Here is a 21,338-nt window from a genome sequence, read left to right as displayed (position 1 = left end):
TTTATTTTGAATGTTAGGCATGTTCATTATAATGTGTCTTGGTGTGGATCTGTTGTAATTTTGTACATTTGGTGTCCTCTAAGCCTCTTGTATTTGATATTCTATTTCATTCTTCAAGTTTGGGAAATTTTCTGATATTATTTCATTGAATAGTATTCATTCCTTTGGTTTGTTCCTCTGTGCCTTCCTCAATTCTAATAACCCTTAAATTTGGTCTTTTCATGTTATCCCATAATTCCTGGAGGTTCTATTCATGATTTCTTATCATCTTCTCAGGTCAACTTTGTTTTAAAGATTAAATATTTTGTCTTCATTGTCTAAGGTTCTGTCTTCCAAGTGATCAGTTCTGTTAGTGATGCTTTCTATTGAGTTTTTAATTTGGTTTATTGTTTCCCTCATTTCAAGAATTTCTGTTTGTTGTTTTTTTTTTTCAGAATCTCTAACTCTTTATTAAAATATTCTTTTGCATTTGCTCTTTTAACTGTTTATAGAACTGATCTTTTGTTACCTGCATTTGCTCTCTTCATTTGCTTACTTCATGGATCATTTTAATTATGTACATTCTTAACTCCTTTTCTGACATTTCTACTGTACTGTAATTGGATTCTATTAATATAGCATCTTGATTTGTTTGGGACACTTTCTTCCCTTGTTTTATCACGTTGTTCTTGTGTCTTCCCCTCTAGCAGTGCAGATCCAAGGTATTACAGTTTCCACCCTATAGATTTATAGCGCCCCAGCAGGTTTCCAATACCTCACCTTTAAGGGGGAGATCAATATTTATTTATTTATTTTTTTGCGGTGCTGGGGATCGAACCCAGGGCCTTGTGCTTGCAAGGCAAGCACTCTACCAACTGAGCTATATCCCCAGCCCGGTGGGGAGGGGGAGATCAATATTAACAGCACCCGATGCAAACGATGTGCAGCCTTAAGCCAAATAGCCCCTATTAAGACAAAACAGTATTGGAATAATCAGAGATGGTGTTCGATTATTAACTTCAGCATAAACAATAGGTTTCAACCAACCTGACACCCACCAGGATCATAAGGTCGACAGTTTCTAATGGTGGTTAAAGAGGATGGGGGAGGGGTGTAGGATGTGATGTTAATGAAGTAAGAAGTGAGAATAAAGAGATACTAGATCATAAGAAGTGTGAAACTGGAAATAAAAGAAGTTGGTTGTTAGCAGGAGAAAAGGGAGAAAGCGACTCCAAGGAAACAGATAAGAGGGAAAGAGAGTGAGGAAATAAACCTCCAACAAAACTGTAAGATAATACTCAAACCTCCCAGTCTTCATAGCCTGATGCATGAAAGGTACTTGATTTCAAAGATGATGGGGATGTGAGACCAGGAAATGAAAAAGGAAAAAAATGGAGAAAGGAAAAAAAGTAAACAAAGAGAGAATATAAGAGTCTTGAAGGAAAATTGAATAATGTTTCTGTTGGAGTTCAATATCTTCTTCACCTCTCTTCTTTCTGCTAGGTGGGGTTTTCTGGAGTTTGTTCCACCCTCAGGATGATGACAGTTATTAAGGTGGAGGATTAGACTTGGCGGCGGGACTCCTGGAGGCAGGGTATAGCAATTGCCAGTCCCTCTGTAAGACTAGACTCCAGGACTCTCCTTTGGGATCCACTCATGTGACTCAGGAGCCTGGTCTTAGCTCTTTCCCTCACTTGTGGACCCCACACTTCCTGATCTACAAATTAGTCTTTAAATTGTACCTCTCCTGCCCCTGATCTTTTGATTTCCCAATCAGGAAACTCTCTCCCCAGGGGTCCTAAGGACTGAGCACTAGGACCTGTGCACCTGTCTCAGAAAACTGTTCTGTATTGGGCAAATCAGGACCAAGCATTGAAATCTGTGTGTCAGTCACTTGCTGCAGGCATTGGGCTGGCCGGTGGCTAGGGCATGGTTGTGAGACTGAGGATTTAGGAATCAGAGGGTCTGTTAATTACCAAACCAGCAGGACCAGGTGCCCAGTGGAGTTGTGTACCAGGCTGATCTCGGGTCCCAACAAGTGCTCCCAAGTTGTCTCTGGGATCCTGGTGGGTGCCAGGTTGGTTGGCCAGATGAGCAGGGATCAAGATGCCTCATCTTTTTCTCGCCTATTGAGCACTTCCAAGGCCCTCTCCTCTTTCTGCAGCAAGATGGTAGCAATTAGCACACATAGAAGGGATATCTCAGAGGCGACCAATCCTGTAGAGCCCTTGGTGATGATCTTTTAGGACCTGATTGTTTTCCCTAGATGTAAGCAACCATGTCCCAAGTTGGTGACAGCAGCATTGGTGAACCTGTAGGTATCTTGATAATGAGTTTCTAGTCTCTGGCATGTGTCCCCAGATGGAAGTTCCCCACATAAAGATGGTGGCAGTTGTGGCAGAGATATCCAAGATGATAGCAGAAGCATCCCATGGCACTGGTAGATGGGGAGCCACAGCGCTGCGTGTCCACATGGAGGCACAGTGCTGGGTCCATGCAGACTAGGCAGGCCAGCACTGGAGATTCTATAGACCTTTTTTACTTTTTATTTTGAGAAAGGTCTCACTAAGTTACTTAAAGCCATGCTCAATTACTGAGGTTAGCTTCAAATCTGCAATCTTCCAGCCTCAGTCTCCCAAGCTACTTGAGCATCCAAGCACTGTAAAAAAAAACTAAATTTTTAACCTCTGCATGGAAATGGAAACATTTAAGAATTGCAAAAACAATGTTAAAAAAGTAAAACCAATTTGGAAGACTCACACTGCCAGATACCGTCACCTCTTAGAAAGCTTTATACCCAAATTAGAAACTGCACATAGGTTTTTTAGCAAATGTATGATTTTTGGATTTGTCTCATGTTGTGTGTTAGAGGTCTGTGCATTTGGGAACCTGGAGAGCACTGAGGTGCACCACAGAAGAAACAAGCTTACCTTGGGAATGAGGTAGTTTCTGAATTTAACATCACAGGTCACTGCATGGGGCAGGCTGACTGGAAGGAGATTAATGTACCTCTGAATCTCATGCAACACAGCATCTGTGTAGGGCATGCGGTTCTTGTCCTGCATGGAGGGGCTGCGGTGTCTGCCAATCACACTTTCTATCTCTTCCTGGACTTTAGCTGGTAAGACACAGTAACAAATTAGGAGAGAGGACAGAAAGGGCACATGTGTCATTGCAAGTGAGCACTACGAGAAGGACGACAAAGATGTCCCAACAGCATCATGAATACAAATGATATGCCCAGAGGCACACTTACATATATAATCAGCATGACACTGATATAGATGCATGACACGCTTCTATATACTGGGTTTTAAAGCAGATAGGAGCAAAAAAAAAAGTAAATAAAATGAAAATAGGACCACACTCATAAATTAGCATCCCATATAATTAATAATAATACAAGTAAATAATATTTCCAAAAAATTTAACAGATATAAACACATCAAGAATTTATCTCTCAGTAATGTGAAGAGAGAGCCTAGAGAGTGGGAAAATATCTTTGCCACTCATACTTCAGATAGAACACTAATTTCCAGAATCTATAAAGAACTCAAAAAACTCTACACCAAGAATACAAATAATCCAATCAACAAATGGGCTAAGGAAATGAATAGACACTTCACAGAAGAAGATGTACAAGCAATCAACAAACATGAAAAAAATGTTCCACATCTCTAGTAATAAGAGAAATGCAAATCAAAACTACCCTAAGATTTCATCTCACCCCAATTAGAATGGCGATTATCAAGAACACAAACAACAATAGGTGTTGATGAGGATGTGGGGAAAAAGGAACACTCATACATTGCTGGTGGGGTTGCAAATTAGTGCAGCCACTCTGGAAAGCAGTCTGGAGATTCCTCAGAAAGCTTGGAATGGAACCACCATTTGACCCAGCTATCCCACTCCTTGGCCTATACCCAAAGGACTTAAAATCAGCATACTACAGAGATACAGCACATCAATGTTCATTGCTGCTCAATTCACCATAGCCAGATTGTGGAACCAACCTAGATGCCCTTCAGTTGATGAATCGATAAAGAAACTTGTGGCATATTTATACAATGGAATATTACTCCGCAATGAAGAATGATAAAATTATGGCATTTGCAAGCAAATGGATGAAATTGGAGAATATCATGCTAAGTGAGATAAACCAATCTCAAAAAACTAAAGGACAAATGATCTCGCTGATAAGCGGATGAGGACATATAATGGGGGGTGGGAGGGGTTAGGGTTAGGGTTAGGGTTAGGGTTAGGGTTAGGGTTAGGGTTAGGGATAAGGAGAGTGGTAAGAATGGAGGAAGGAAGGACTGTGTTGAGGGAAAAGAGGGGTGGGAGGGGTGGGGGGAAGGGAAAAAAAGAATGAATCAAACATCATTACCCTATGTAAATTTATGATTACACAAATGGTATGCCTTGACTCCATGTACAATAGAGAAACAACATGTATCCCATTTGTTTACAATAATAAAAAAAAAAGAATTTATAGTCCTGGCAGAAAGAAAATGGGAAACAAATATTAAATTTGCTTGAAAGTAATTAGTGACATTTAAAATAAAGTATAAGAGATCAACACATATGCATGAAGGTTGTGTGAGAGCAATTTGCAGTGATACCCCTGCCGATTCCCACGTCTTAACCACAGGCACTCAGCACTCTACCACCTTCTCCTCAAAATCAATGTCACCCACGCTGTAGGCTCTCTCTTCACATTCTTGATTGTATCCTTTGCTGAGAAAAACCTTTATAGTTTGAATCCATCCCATTTATTGATTTTTGCTTTTATTTCTTGCACTATTGAGGTCTTGTTGAGGAAGTCTGGTCCTAAACCAACATGATGAATATTTGGGCCTATTTTATCTTCTATTAGGTGCAGGGTCTCAGGTCTCATTCCTAGATCCTTGATCCATTTTAAGTTGAGTTTTGTACAGGGTGAGAGATAGGGGTTTAATTTCATTTTACTGCATATGGATTTCCAGTTTTGCCAGCACCATTTGTTGAAGAGGCTATCTTTTCTCCATTGTAAGTTTTTGGCAACTTTGTCTAGTAAGAGATCACTGCACTTATGTGGGTATGTCTCTGTGTCCTCTATTCTGTACCATTGGTCTACCTGTCTATTTTGGTGCCAATTCCATGCTGTTTTTGTTACTATTGCTCTGTAGTATAGTTTAATGTCTGGTATTGTGATACCTCCCATTTCACTTTTTCTATTCAGGATTGTTTTGGCTATTCTGAGTCTTTTGTTTTTCCAGATGAAGTTCATGATTGCTTTCTCTATTTCTATGAGGAATGCCATTAGGATTTTAATTGGAATTGCATTGAATCTGTATAGCACCTTTGGTAGAATGGCCTTTTTGACAATGTTAATTCTGCGTGTCCAAGAACATGGGAGATCTTCCATCTTCTAAGGTTATTTTCAATTTCTTTCTTTAATGTTCTGTAGCTTTCATTGTAGAGGTCTTTCATCTCTTTTGTTAGAGCCTACAGAGTGGGAGAAAATTTTTTCCACTCGCACTTCAGATAGAGCATTTATCGCCAAAATTTATAAAGAACTTAGAAAACTTTACACCAAAAATACAAAGAACCCAATCAATAAATGGGCCAAGGAACTGGATAGACACTTTACAGAAGAAGACATACAGGCGATTAATAAATATATGAAAAATTGTTCAACATCTCTAGTAATTAGAGAAATGCAAATTAAAACAACTCTAAGATTTCATCTTACTCCAACTAGAATGGCTATTATCAAGAACACAAACAATAATAGATGTTGGTATGGATTAGGGGGAAAAGGCACACTTTTACATTGCTGGTAGAGTTGCAAATTGATGTAGCCACTCTAGAAAGCAGTGTGGACAATCCTCAGAAAACTTGAAATGTACCCACTGTTTGACCCAGTTATCCCACTCCTCGGTTTATATGCAAAGGACCTAAAATAAGCATACTGCAGTAAAACAGCCACATCAATGTTTATAGCAGCTCAGTTCACAATAGCCAGATTATGGAACCAACCTAGATGCCCTTCAATAGATGAATGGATAAAAACTGTGGTATATATATACAATGGAATATTATCCAGCCATAAAGAAGAAATATTATGGCACTTGCTAATAAATGGAATTGGAGAATATCATGTTAAGTGAAATAAGCCAATCCCAAAAAACCAAAGGCCAAATGTTTTCCCTGATAAGTGGAGAATGATATATAATGGGAGCGGAGGTGTGGAGAGTGAGAGAAGAATGGGGGAACTTTAGATTATGTAGAAGGAAATGAGGGGGGTATGAAAAATGATGGAATGAGACAGACATCATTACCCTATGTACATGTATAATTACAGAAATGGTATGAATCTACATCATGTACAACCATAGAAATGAAAAGAACTACTCCATTTGTGCAAAATGAATCAAAATGCAGTCTGTAAAAAATTAAAAAATAAATAAATAATATTTTTTAAAAATTAATGTCACATTCAAGTAATGACTGTTTCTTATGTGTTTCTTATTATTACACAATATTTAATGATTTCCAGGGTGTGGAATTGAGAATTTGCATAACTCAATGTGCTATACATAAACATACAATCGGGAAAGAAAACACACACACAAATCGTGATATCCTACCAGACTCCATTCACTAGGATAAATTGGACTATAATTTTTGCTAATATCAACATTCAGTCTTCACCAGGCTGGTGTTATTCACGTACTTCCTGTTATGTGAACTCTATGATTACATTACACTGTTGGTACTCTCTTGGTCTTCACCTTGCTTCTCTATTTCAGTTCATCATTTCCCAGTTTTCAGTTAGGATTATCCAAGAGGCTCAGGAAGATGTTTTATACTGCAGGAATCATTGCCCAGCTGTGGGAAACCTCAGACCATTCATCCTATCCCTTTTGTTCCTGGTTTCTCTCCTCCCATCAGCATATCCACCTGGTCCATGCTGAGGCTGCTCCCTAGGCCTGGCACCCAGCAGCATCCCTGACACGCTCATCCTCCTCTAGGAGACCTCCCCCTTCCTGGAGCCCATGGCTTCCTGACTTGCACACAGTTACATGCAGCATTCTCCAGTAATTTTCTCAGAAATAAGGGTAAGGGAATAACATTTTTGGCAAATTTGCAGATCTGAAATACCTTTCTCTATTAAATACCAAGATATTAGTTACTTGTGAGAATTGTGGTGTTGTTCTGGTGTTTCACATAAGGCACAGGATATTTCTCTGAATGTTTCTATGACTTACTCCTCATTCCTGGTGATCTGAAATTCTACAACCCTGTGCTGGGGGTGGATGTTTTTATTTCACTTGCTCTGATGGATGATTGGAAGAATTTTCTACTAAGATGTCAAAATATGAAGGTCTTTACTCCACAGTCCTTCTCTCTCTCAAGAGTACATAACTTGCCTGAAGCTGAAGAAAGAGCTCAGATTCTCCAAAATCAAGCAGTGGACTTTACCAAAGTTCCCTTTCAGCCCCACACCTCAGTCTTTCTTTGCCACTACGTAAGGTCCCTCAGTGAATGGTTTCTCACGTTCAATATGTTCCCTTGCAGTTCTGCTCCTGCAATGAAAAATCTGTCACCTGAGGAGTGGAGATGTGGAAGGAATGGTTTGATGCTATTACCTGACAAGTGATTTACCTGGCCAGGAAAGCCTCCCTTTTCAACCTCACTCTCTCCCTTCATTGCCACCTGTTATTTCCAAACAAGGGAACTTTGAGGAAATTGTAACAACAGAGCTTGCTTTCATTCCTTCATAAATCTTCCTCTATGAATCTTCAGACCATCCTCCCTGTAGATTCAAATACCACCTTTGAATCTGCCCTCTGTTCTTCAGAAACATGATGAAGATTATTGACTGTTTACTGTTCCCTTCTTCTCTTGCTTTAAAGAGAATAATTCTAACAAATAATTATGCTGTCATCATTTAAGGGTAATCCTGGCACAGACTCAAAAAAGTTTGATAATGCTTCTGCATAACCAAAATCCATTTAAAGGTACTTTTTAAAGTAATGTTCATAATAGGGAAAATCTTTGACCACACCTCAAGACAGCTTCTCACTCCATCAAACACAAGATTTATGGAAGCACTCTGTTCAATCCCAAATGAAAACATCTTTCTCATTTGTGTACATTTATAGATTACTTCCCAGTGAGAAATTATCACAGGCAGCTTCACTACATTAATCTAGGATTTTCACATAGGCTTAAGAAGGATTTTCCTTTTCCCTACCCCAGAAATAGATTAGCAGAGTGAGGAGAGGTATCTTCCGGTCTTTATCTGCTGAACCAAGTGGTCTTTTGGGGATACAAGGAGGCATTCCCATGCCTCTGTGTGCTGATTCTGACACCCAAAAGTCACCTCCCGTGAAATGCAGACACTGCGCCAGGGTTCCACTGCCTCTCCTACTGCCACACTCTCTTCACTTTCTCAGTCCTCCTGATTACAGCTGGTGGCAGGGAACACTAAACAGTGAAGCTTCCCTAAGACAAACAAGATGAGGACCAGCCAAGTAGCATCTTCCCAACATCTCTCTAAATCCACGTGCTCATCCTCTGTGCTCATACCTGTGACCTGTGGGTGCTTCAGCAGGAGCAGGAGGGCATATCTCAGCGTTGTGCTTGTTGTCTCTGTGCCAGCAACAAACAAATCAGTTGTAGTAACCACCAAGTTTTCACGCATATACTCCAATGCTTGATTGTCCTTTTCCTGGGAATGATTTGATTCACAAGTCATTTGCCAGTTGATGTAATTACAGTGAATCCAAAATAACACATAATGTTGTAAAGTGGACCAACACAGACCCTGGAGCAGGCAGTACTACAAGCATTAACTTGGCAGAGACAACATATCCCTTGACTCAAACTTCACTTCCTACCCCCATTTCCTGCCTGCCTAACGTTTCCTTTCATGAGATTCTTTCCAGCGTGATGAGCTTTGTAGCATATTTCCTGTCCCCAAACAGAAGGAGCATGTAGGGTGGCTCTCACCCTGGACATGAAGGTTTGATCATATAAGAGAAAGCCCCTATGTTACATAGGGAGTCAAAAATGGAAGGCCTAGATAATAATGAAATACAAAGTAAAACAAAATGGAGAGTAAAAAACAACATAACTCTATTAACCCAACAAGGTTCTACCATGACATGACTTGCATTTGAGATAGGTAAACTATTTGTTTAAATAATTATTAAGTCGATTTCCTCATATTTGTAGATAAACACAATTTTATTGAAATAGGTGAATGAGTTCTATACATCATGGTTCATGTTATGTGTCTGAACAGGAGTTTGCAGTTCTCTTCTGTCAAAAATTGAAATGCTCTCAACGGTACCCACAATGTCAAAGAAGCATAAATTAGGAAAGAACAACCACGGCAGCAATCCAAGAACTTATCCCAGGGACAGAGAACAGGTTCACCAAGACAGGATGGGCCAGCACTATTGTAACGTGGAAGGAGACAACAGATATCATGGTCTAGGAAACATTAATTTCCTGAGGCATTAATTCAAATGACCATAAATCATGAAAACAGGAAGTTGAGTCATTGACTGTCCAAATGGGATATATGAGAGAGAGGGGTAGTGAGATGCCAAGGATAAAGTTTTGGACTGAAAAGACCATGTGAAAATGAATTGAAAACATCATAGCTGTTTAAATAAGTAAAGGGGATCATTGTTGTAAAAAGAAATAAAATAAAATACATTATTTGAAAGCTAGTTCCAGGGCCAGCATGGTGCATTCATAGTCTTTTTGTGACCTGTGTAATGCTTCACATATGTACTTAACACCACCAAAATAAACTAATCTCTTTCAACACACATACTGGCAAAACAAACAAAGTATATATCTTGGAAATATCTACTTCATATGTTTTCAGAACTTGTCTAGTAAAAGTTGATGACATAAACCTCAAGTCAACAGTCATAAACCAATATTAACCAGTGCATTCATAAACTAATGTTAAAGTATTCATTTTCTAAAATGAATTTGGAGATGTACTCATTGTAGGCCCATACCCAAACATCATTAGGCTAGTCTCTGCAAATCATATAGAATATTAAAAAAAAAAAACACTAAAGAAATGGGCACGCATTCCATGTTATACAATCAAATATTAACCTTGCTACGGTAGCATTACTTGAGTGATGTCACAAACATGATAGATCAGAACATTCAGGAATTGGCAATTCCACCAAAGCAACTGTCAACCTCACATAACCCATTTAAATAAACTTCTAGGGGGCTATGGAGTCTACGCAGAGACCCTCACCATCCAGGCAGTAGTTGATAGAGAAAGTGTCTGACATTACAGTGAATTTGCCTTTCACATAGAAGTTGACACTCCCTGAACCCCAGGTCTGGGTCAAACAGTTGTGGGCATAGTGTAGTGTGTTTTGGTACAGCCTGCCAGTCCCTCACCAAAACTAGGAACAGGTCCCTTCAAAAGTCAGGGCTGTGTCTTTTGATTGCTGATGGTCCACACACTGCCTGGCCACTGCTACGATCTTTATGGGCACACGTAACATCCCCACTGGCAGCAAATGAGGAATTTAATCAAACAATGACTCTCTCTTGTTTCCTTCTTGGATTGTGGGACTTGAAATCACCATCATCCTCATTTTGCTGCTTCTGATGTAACAAATTTAAGTGATTCATGCGGGTGTTTTCTAGGTTCTCTTGGCATTCATTGATCATATTATAACCATTTATTTAAATTATTTATCCAATATTTCATCCACTTCAATATCTTTGGGGCCAGTTGCTAGTGAATTCTGAACTTCAAGCACTGTGTGTTACCTTGTATTTTCATACTTCTTCTATTCCCATGTTGAGTTTTATGCATCTTATCATGTAGATTTATTTTCCACTCTTATGTGTAGACCTTTTTAAAGCACAGTCTTCTCTTGCCCAAGTATCATAGAATTCTCTAGATTGTGACTCCCTCATAGTTGTGATATCCACAGTCTTTATGTTAATTCTCTGGTTTTGCTGTAGCAATGAATTGCCGTGAGTGGGACCTAAAGGCCCACCCCTAACCATTCCTACTATTGGTTTTTCTCTTCTACTTCTTGTATCAAAGTATGCATGAAGTTTGTGGTTATTTTGTGTGTAGAGCAAGGCAGTTTTAGTTCAGCAGCAGAATTTCTACCCCATGAATTTCTACTTCCCTGTGGATTCCCATCATCTCACATTAAAGAAGTAAACAAATGATAGTAACAATCAAAGTAGAAAATGGCAGTAGTAAAATTAATGCCTGGTGCCTCTACGTAGAGTAAATGACACTGAAGACAGAATCTCAGAGCTGAAAGAAAGAATGGTCGGTTTATAAAATTCAGACACTATTAATGAAAAGAAAATAAGTAGCCATGACCAGAATACAAAAACCCTGGGTCAACACTAAAAAACAAATTTAAGAATTATTAGAATTGAAGAGGAATGGGAAATGCAGGCTAATGGAATAGATAGCCTTTCAGCTAAATAAGAACAGAATTTTTTCCAAATTCAGAGAACAAGATAGCCATCAAGATACAGGATGCATTCAGAAACCAAAATATCCAAGATCAAAAAAGAACCTCTCCACAAAACATTGTCGTGAAAATAACCACCTTACGGAACAAAGATAGAATTTTTAAACAGTCAAGAAAAAAATGTCATCTCACATATAGAAGGAAGGAAATCAGAATTACTTTCAATGTCCAAGCCCACACTCTAAAATACAGAAGGGCTTGGAATGATGTATTTCAAGTGCCTACAAGAAAATAACTGTTAACCAATATTATTACAGTCAGCAAAGCTATACTGCAGAATTTTACCACAACAAAACCTTCCAAGATAATGAGAAACTAAAAAAAATTTAATGACTACTAAGTTGGTACTACAGAAAACACTGAAAGAAATATTTCATACACAAAAAAATCAAAAAACAAACCCAAGAGCTCACAAATGAACAAATTTCATTTGAAGAGTAGCTAAATAAATGAGGAAAAGGACCAAATTAAACATTAGAAATAAAGCAAAATGCCAGTAATGAGTAAACAAATCTATATATAATATTGAATGGAAATGGTCTCAACTCCCCAAATTAAAACACACAGGCTGCCAGAATTGATTAAAAAGCAAGACCCAACAATATATGGTTTGCAAGAGACTCACCTTACAGGCAAAGACATCCACAGGCTGAATGTGAAAGGATGAAAACTACATACCATGCAAACAGAACCAGAAAACATGCAAGAATAGCTATTCTCATATCCAACAAAACAGACTTCAAGACAAAATTAGTCAGAAGAGACAAAGAAATTCACTTCATACTGGTAACAAGAACCATCCAACAAGAAGACATAATGACAGTAAATATGGATGGCCCAAACATTGCTGCAACTATTACATAAAACAGACACTATTCAAGTTAAATTCTCATATGAAAACCTATAAAATAATACTGTGTGATTTCAACATGCCTCTCACCAATAAATAGAGCATTTAGACATAAACTCAGAAATGACTGTTTTGGCCTAAAAGTATTATGAATCAAATGACTTTAACAGATATTTATAGAATATTTCATCCAACAATAGTACTACTCACTTTCTTCTCAGTGACTCATGAACCTTCTTCAAAATAGACCATATTTTGGCACAAACCAACTCTGATCCTGCATCTTATCACATCATAATGTAATAAAATTAGAAATAAACACCAAAAATACCTACATAAATTATATAAACACAGGAAGACAGAACAACATACATTTGAGTGATGAATGTGTGACAGAAGAAATCAGTAAATACATTTTTGAAAAATTATTAGAATCACATTAGAATAGTGATACAACATATCAGAACATCTGGGACACCATGAAGGTGATTCTAAGAGGAATGTTTATAGCTGTGTGATTTAGTCAGCTATTTTGCTGCTGTGACTAAATGATCTGAACAGCACAATAGTAGAAAAGAAAAGGTTTATTTGAGGGTTCATGGTTTCAGGGTTCTTAGTCCATTGAAAGCCGATTCCATTACTTGGGGCTGGGGGTGAGGCAGAACATCATGGTGGAAGAGGGTGGCAGAGGGAAGCAGCTTGCATTATCAGAAAGCAGAGAAAGAGAGAGAGACTTCACTCTCCAGGTACAAAATATATACCCCATAGCCACATCCCAATTTCCATCTGGGATTAATTCACTGATTGGATTAAGACTCTTACAACCCAATCATTTCTCCTCTGAACCTTCCTGCTTTGTCTCACAATGGGGGACACCTCACATCCAAACCATAACACTGTGAGTACCTCCATTAAAAAATCAGAAAAATTCTAAATAAACCACCTGATGATGTATCTTGAGGCCCTTGAAAAACAAGAGCAAACCAATTCTAAAACCTGTTGAAGAAAAAAATAATTAAGAGATCAGAGTCAAAATCAATGCAATTCATTTTTTATTTGTTCTTTATAGAATACATGACCAAAGAATTCATTCTCATATAATTATACAAGAATGGAATATATCTTATCTACTTTGGATTCCATTCTTATGGATGTACATGATGGTGGGATCTACTCTGTTGTTTTCACATATATGTACATGGGAAAATTATGTCAGATTCTTTTCACTGTCTTTCCTTTTCCTATCCCCACCTCCCTTCCCTTATTCTCCATTGTCTAATCTACAGAACTTTTATTCTTCCCCTTACCTCCTGCATTTTAGAATTTTAAAAAATGCAAAGGACAAATGAACAAATAGCTGGTTCTCTCAAAACATGAACAAGATTGATAAGCCCCCAGTCAAAGTAATCAAAAGAAAAAAAAGATCCAAATTAAAATTAGAGATGAAAAAGGAGAAAGAATCATAGATCTCACAGAAAACTAGAAGAACATTAGAGAGTACTTTGAAACTTATACTTCAAAAAATTGTAAAACCTAGAAGAAATGGATACATTTTTAGAGTCCATGACCTGCTGAAATTGAATCAAGAAAACACAATAAACCTGAACAGATCAATAACGAGCAATGAGACTGGAGAAGTAATAAAAAGACTTCCCACAAAGAAAAGCTCAGGACCAGATAGAATCTCAGTCAAATTCTAGATCTTTAAAGAACTAATGCCAATGTTCTGCAAATTATTCCATGAAATAGAAAATGATGGAATACTTCCAAATTCATTCTATAAAGCCAGTATCCCTCTCATATCAAAACCAGTTAGTAAAACAACAAGAACTACAGACCAATATCCCTGATGAACTTAGATTTAAAAAATCCTTAGTAATTTATTAGCAAATAAGATTCAACAACAGGGGCTGGGGAGTTAGCTCAGTTGGTAGAGTGCTTGCCTTGTAAGCACAAGGCCCTAGGTTCGATCCCCAGCACCCAAAAAAAAAAAAAAAAAAAAAAGATTCAACAACATATTAAGAAGATTGCACAACATGACCAAGTTGGTTTTATCCAAGGGATGCAAGGATGGCTTAGCACATGAAATGAATAAATGTAATTCATCATGTAAGTAGAATTAAGGGAGAAAGTTTGAGTCATGTCAACAGATTAAGAAAAAGCTTTGACAAAATTCAGCACACATTTATTATAAAAACACTGAAGAAATGTGGAATAGACGGAACCTACCTCAACACCATAAAGGTTGTATACAGTAACAAACACAAAGCTAACATCACTGTGAATGGGCAAAACTGAAAATATTCTTTCACATCTAGAACAAGCCTAGGATGTTCACTACTATCACTCCTGTTCACTATAACAATAGAAATTCCAGCCAAAACAACTAGGCAAGAAAAGGAAGTAAAATCAATAAAAATAGGATGAGATCTAGTTAAATTATTACTGTTGACAAATGATAAGATCCTATATTTTGAAGATCTAGAAAGTTCCACCAAAAGACTGCTAGAGATGATAAACAAAAGTAGCAAAGTGGCAGATTACAAAATAAACATACAAAATTCAACTTTTTTCTTATACATCAATAGCAAATCTTAGAATGAAATCAGGAAAACAATCTCATTCAGAATAAACTCAAAAAAAAGAAAGAAAATCACCTATGAATAAATCTAACAAGGTGGTGAAAGACCTCTACAACAAAAATGATAGAACATTGAAGAAGAAATGAAGAAGACACAAGAGCATGAAAAGACCATGTTCATGGATAGGCAGAATTAACATTGTTAGAATAGCCATTCTATGAAAAACAATATGCAGATTCAACACAATTCCCATCAAAATACCAATGGCATTCTTCAAAAACGTAGAAAAAAATGTCCTCAAATTCCTCTGGAAAAACAGAAGACTCAGAATAGCTAATGTAATTCTAAGCAAAAAAAAAAAAAAAAAAAAAAAGCTATGCTGGAAGAATCAGAACACCTGACTTCAAAATATACTACAGAGTTATAGTAACAAAAACTATTATGGTTTGGATATGTTTTGTCCCCCCAAAATTTCATATGAGAGTTAATGAAAAAATTTTCAGAGCTAAAATGATGAGTGGATTAGTTTAATCCATTGATTAACTACAGGCAAGTTGGGTGTGACTGGAGGGAGTTGATTGTTTAGGGTGTGACTTTGGAATTTATATGATGTCCCTGGTGAGCAGAAATTTCTCATTTGCTTCCTGTTTGCCAAGCCCTGTGCTGCTTTTCTCCACCATGATGTGTTACCTTACCTCCAACCCAGAGCTATGGAGTTGGTTGATCATGGACTGAACATCTAAAACCACTAGGTCAAAATAAACTATTCCTGCTCTACATTGTTCTCCTCAAGTATTTTTGTCACGGTGACAAAAAAGCTGACTGAAACAAACCGGTATTGACGAAAAACAGATGCATATACCAATGGAACAGAATAGAAACAGAAACAAATCCACAGATGCAGTCATCTGATCCTTGAAAAAAAGTGCCAAAATCTTACATTAAAGAAAAGACACGTTTTTTTTTTAACAAATGGTGCTGGTGTGGTCTATCCACACATAGAGGAATGTGACGGGATTCCTATCTCTCACCCTGCACAAAAGCAACTCGAATGGACCAAAGACCTAGAAGTTAGACCAGAAACTCCTAAAAGAAAACATAGGGTCAACATTTCAACATAGACATAGGTGGAAAATTTTTATAGGACCCCCTAAAGCTCAGGAATGAATGCCGAGTTAATAAATGGGGGTCCACCTCTCAGGGTCTCCTCATGCAACCCACCACCAGCATGGCACACTACAATTTCAAGAAGATTATGGTGATCCATTCACCAAGGACTTTATAGACTTGACTTTGTTGAAGACTCAACAAAAGACTCCAACGGTGATTCATAAACATTACCAAATTCATCACATTAGACATTTTTATATGAGAGAAGTCAAATTTACTCAGCAGAATTACCAGGACAGACTCTCACAGATTGTAACAAATTTTCCCAAATTGGATGATATCCATCCATTTCATGCCGATTTGATGAATATTCTCTATGACAAGGATCATTACAAGATGGCTCTAGGACACATTCATACCGCCAAAAATTTAGTGGACAAAGTTGCTAAAGACTACTTGCGGTTTAGGAAATATGGAGATTCTCTCTGCCGCTATAAGCAGCTGAAGTGTGCTGCCCTCAGGCGAATGAGCACCATTATCAAGTGACAGAGGCAGAGTGTGGAATATTTGGAACGAGTGCATCAGCATTTATCCCACTTGCCAACCATTGACCCAAATACAAGGACTCTGCTTTGTGTGGGTACCCAAATGTTGGGAAATTCAGCTTCATCAATAAGGTGACAAGAGCAGATGTGGACATTCAGCCCTGTGCATTTACCACCAAGCCTCTGTTTGTGTGGAACATGGATTATAAGTATCTGTGTTGGCAGGTTATAGATACTCCAGGGACTTTGGATCATCCTCGGGAGGATCAGAACACCATCAAAATGCAGGCTATCACAGCCCTGGCTGACTTTCACACTGTGGTTCCATATGTCATGGACTTGTCTGAACAGTGTGGACATAGGCTGAAAGAGCAATTAGAACCCTTCCAGAATATCAGACCTCTCTTTATCAATAAGCCTCTTATAGTCATAGCAAACAAATTTGATGTGAAATGAATAGCTGAACTTTCTGAAGATGATCCGAAAATATTTGTAGACTTGAAGGATTCCTTGTAGACCGAAGGATTCCCTGTAATACAGACCAGCAACCTGACTGAGGAAGGTGTCATTAAAGTTAAAACAGAGGCTTGTAATAGGCTTTTGGCTCACCAAGTGGAAACAAAAATGAAAAGAAATAAGTGAATGAGGTGCTGAACAGGTTGTACTTAGCTGTACCAAACAAGAGAGATGATAAGGAGTGGGCCCCTTTCCTCCCAGAAGGAGTAGTGGCATGCAGGAAGAGAATGGAAATTGGGGAGCCCAAGAAGAAAAGGGAACAAGATCTTCAACTGGAAATAGGAGTTGATTATATTTTGGATCCTCAAAAATACTCGGATTTAATGAATTCATCTGAAAAATATGATAAGATACCAGAGACCTGGGAAGGCCATAATGTAGCTGATTATATTGATCCTGCCATCATGAAGGAACTGGAAGAGTTAGAAAAAGAAGAGCTAAGAACAGCTGCTGGGAGTATGATAGTGAATCTGAAAGTGAACATGAGGAAATAGGAGAAATCAGACAGCTGGCAAAACAAATTAGAGAAAAAAAAGAAGTTGAAAATCCTACAACCCAAGGAAAAGGATACACAGGGAGGGACCCAGCATGCCTCGAACTACTAAGAAGTTTCAGCGGACGGTTTTGGAGAATGAGATGCGTAGTCTTGGTGTTGACATGGATGATGCAAACAACGTCCAGCAGGCAGACCAGGCGAGATCTTGGAGTGTCACTAAGAGAAAGCGGGAATCTGCTCCTCCATCTTCTATAGCCTGTAGTTGGAGTTGCTCTTGAACTCTACGTGAGATTTCTGGTCTTCGGGAGGTCAAGATGGTGAAGAAAGTCAAGACGATGATGAAGATGCTCAGGAGAAGATAAATCGCTTGGGGAAGAAAGGGGAAGCCAATAGGCATGTGTTTGATATGAAGCCCAAGCACTTACTCTCTGGAAAGAGGGAAGCTGGTATAAAGGACAGGAGATAGCATCCTTTTCAGTTGATGTGGTTTGGCTAGAATGTTGCTGTTTTCATTTCCTGGTTTCGAATGGTTTGGTTTCATGAAATTGGAATCATGATCTAGTAACTGAAAAGACAGTGGAAATAACTAAAGTGGTTGTTTCTTTCCTGAAAACTGAGTAACCATATGTAGGTGTAGGAATTTTATGTCATTTCATAATACTGTGAATTTTTTGAGTAGATGGTATTTTTGCATTCAGTGGAGTGTTTGCTTCACAGTCACCACATCAGCTTCAGATGTCAATTTTTCAATAACAAAAAAGATAAAACAAAATCACAAGGCATACAAGGAAACAAGAAAGCATGGCCCATTAAAGTAAAAAAGTAAAAGGATAAAGCCATCCCTCATAGTCATAGACAACAGACTTTAAACGAACTGCTACGAAAGATTTGCAGAAGTGGAAAGATTTACTGGTGTCATTAGGTTGTTTTGATGAAGAAAACACTTTCTATCGCAAAGGGAGATTTGGTCCACCACATCTGAAGGGCCCTTTTTATGAAGAAAGCACTCCACTTGGTGAGCATAGACAGAGGCTACGAGCCCTCCTTTGCAAGATAGGAAGCAGACTCACTTATGAATGTGTTAGGACCCTGTGCTTAAAAACTCTCAAATCTTTTTCTAGTCTTTTTGTACAATGTATCATTGCAATCTGTCTTCAACTATTTTATCCAAAATAAACCTTCAGAAGAAAAAATTTTTGAAAAAGAACTAATAAATGGGATGGCATCAAATTTAAAAACTTCTTCACAGCAAAAGAAACAATTGCAAAAATAAAGGGGGAACCTACAAAACAGGAGAAAATATTTCCAAGCTACTTTTATGACAAAGGATTGATATTCAGAATTGATAAAGAATTCAAAAAGCTTAACACCCAGCATGATAGTCTAAAAAGAACCAAGAAAATTTGAAACATAGAAATAAAAAAAAAATCAAATGATAATTCACCTTAAAAAACAAAGAAAAACTTAACACTAAAAAATTCAATAACCTGATTAATAAATGGGCAAATGAACTACATACTTCACTAAAGAAGAAATACAAACAGTCAACAAATACTTTCAAAAAAAATGCTGAACATCATTAGCAATGAGGGAAATGCAAATCAAAACTACTCTGAGATTTCATCTCCAGTTAGAATGGGAGCCATCAAACATACAAACAATAATAAATGCTAGTGAGGGTGGATGTGGAGGGAAAGGAACACTTGTACACTGTTGCTGGGAACATACGCTAGAACAACCTCTATGGAAATCAGTATTGAGATCCTCAAAAGACTAGGAATGGAACAACCATATGACCCAGCTATACTATTCCTTGGTCTTTATCCTGAAAAATTAAAGTCAGCCTACTGTCACAACACATGCTTATAGCAGCACAAACTTCACATTTGCAATCGCCAAACTATGGAACCAGCCCAGACATCTATAAATGGATGAATGAATTTTAAAATGTGATATATATACACAATATGGTATTATTTGGCCATAGAGAAGAATGAAATTATGCCATTTGCAGAAAAGAGATGGGACTTTCTCACATTATATTAAGCAAAATAAGCCAAACTCAGAAAGTCAAGTGTCATGTGTTTTCTGTCATGTGTGAAAGAAAGCTAGATGGGAAAAAGAAAAAAATATTGTGGTGGGAATCTCATGAAAATGGAAGAAAAATCAGTACAGTAGAGGAATGGGATCAGGGAGGGAAGAGGGTAGAAAAAGGGGGAGTACTGGGGAATGATATTGGCCCAATCATATTGTTACAATATGTGCATGTACAAATATGTAAAAATAAGTCCCACCATAAGTACAACTATAAGGCAACAATAAAAATATGAGAGAAAACAAAAAGCAAAGAACACCAGATAATAAATCAAAGCCATATTAAGAAATAATGATCATTTGTAAAAATAATCACATGGGTAAATAGAAAATATACAGATATTATTTATTTCTATTTAGTTCTTTTTAGTTTCTATATTAAATAAATATGCATGAAAAAACAACTGTAAATAAATGGTACTTGGAAACTAATTAAAGATGTAGATTGTGAGCAAGAACAACATAAAAAGAGATGAGTTTGTAAGGGAGCAGACTATCTGTATGCAATTTGAAGCTTAGAATCAACTCAGCTATAATAAATTTACCAAGTTAAGAGAAACCCACATGAGAAATAATAAGAAAAAAAACGCTAAAAACACAGAGAAAAAAAACAGTAAATTTTAAAGTTTCAATAGAAAAATGTTGATCAGTTAAAACTAAGAGATGAGTTCATCAAAAATATGTAACGTTATTGTGCACATGCATATCCATCAATCAATAGAGCTCAACATATACAAGGTAAACATTGACAAATGAACAGAAACTAGAAGAATATACAGTCTTCTCAGGAGAACATACACTCTTCTATTCTCTAGGAAACTTAGGACATACACAATTCTCAATTAATTTGAAAATCACAAAATCATAGGAACTATCCTCTCAGCTCACAACGGAATGCAACTAGAATTCAAGACAAGAAGGAAAATCTTCCACTATACAACGTGCTCTTCTACAACTAATGGGTTAAAAATGAAATTAATAGGAAAAGTAGATAGTATTGAAATGCTAAAAAAAACAAAATGCAATATAACATAACAATGATATGAAGCAAAAACCAGTTCTTAGGGAAAATTAGGAGAGTAGAACATAAAATCAAAGAGAAGACAAGAGCTTAAATACAATGTAACTTTTCAACCCCAGGACTAGGAAATAAGAGTAGACAGAATGCAAAGTCCACAGAAAGAATAAATGAAAACCAGACTGAGAAAACAGTTGAACAATCACCCAAGGCAAACACTGCTTCTCAGAAACTGAAGCCAATGTCACAAATCATTAGCTGGACTAAATACAAATAAAGACAAGACAACTAACACTAAATTCATAAATGAAAGCAGGGATGTACTACTCAGAAAAAAAATGGCAACAAGAGATTATCATAAACAACAGCAAATGAGATAATCTGTAAAACAGGAAAAATTCCTAGAAACACACAAATCACAATTACTGACTCAAGGTCAAGATGGAAAATGTGAACAATTGCAACAACTAGTTAAAAAGATTTTCATAATCAAATTCTCCAAAACAGAAAGGTGGAGTCTTATTACTTCACTGGTGAATTCTATCAAAAATCTTTAAATCGTAATATGTATGCCTATAACATATAAAATCATTCAACCACACAAAAGA

At 37.3% G+C, this 21,338-nt stretch overlaps 1 protein-coding gene and 1 pseudogene across 1 annotated transcript in view; one reads left to right on the top strand and one right to left on the bottom strand.

The window, feature by feature from the left end:
• LOC124985193 (cytochrome P450 2C19-like) overlaps nt 1-21,338 on the bottom strand; it is a 50,956-nt gene that overhangs the window by 9,906 nt on the left and 19,712 nt on the right. Inside the window, exons 6-7 of the mRNA XM_047553685.1 lie at nt 8,557-8,698; nt 2,910-3,097 (exon numbers count right to left, since the gene is read on the bottom strand). Of these exons, the coding sequence (XP_047409641.1) occupies nt 2,910-3,097; nt 8,557-8,698 (330 nt within the window). The remainder of the gene's footprint in view (nt 1-2,909; nt 3,098-8,556; nt 8,699-21,338) is intronic.
• LOC124985192 (GTP-binding protein 4-like) lies at nt 16,180-18,084 on the top strand (annotated as a pseudogene).

This window comes from Sciurus carolinensis, chromosome 5 (assembly GCF_902686445.1).
Source record: "Sciurus carolinensis chromosome 5, mSciCar1.2, whole genome shotgun sequence".
NCBI lineage: Eukaryota > Metazoa > Chordata > Mammalia > Rodentia > Sciuridae > Sciurus > Sciurus carolinensis.
Note: the sequence above shows the minus strand (reverse complement) of the source record. Positions and strands in the feature narration are given on the sequence as shown.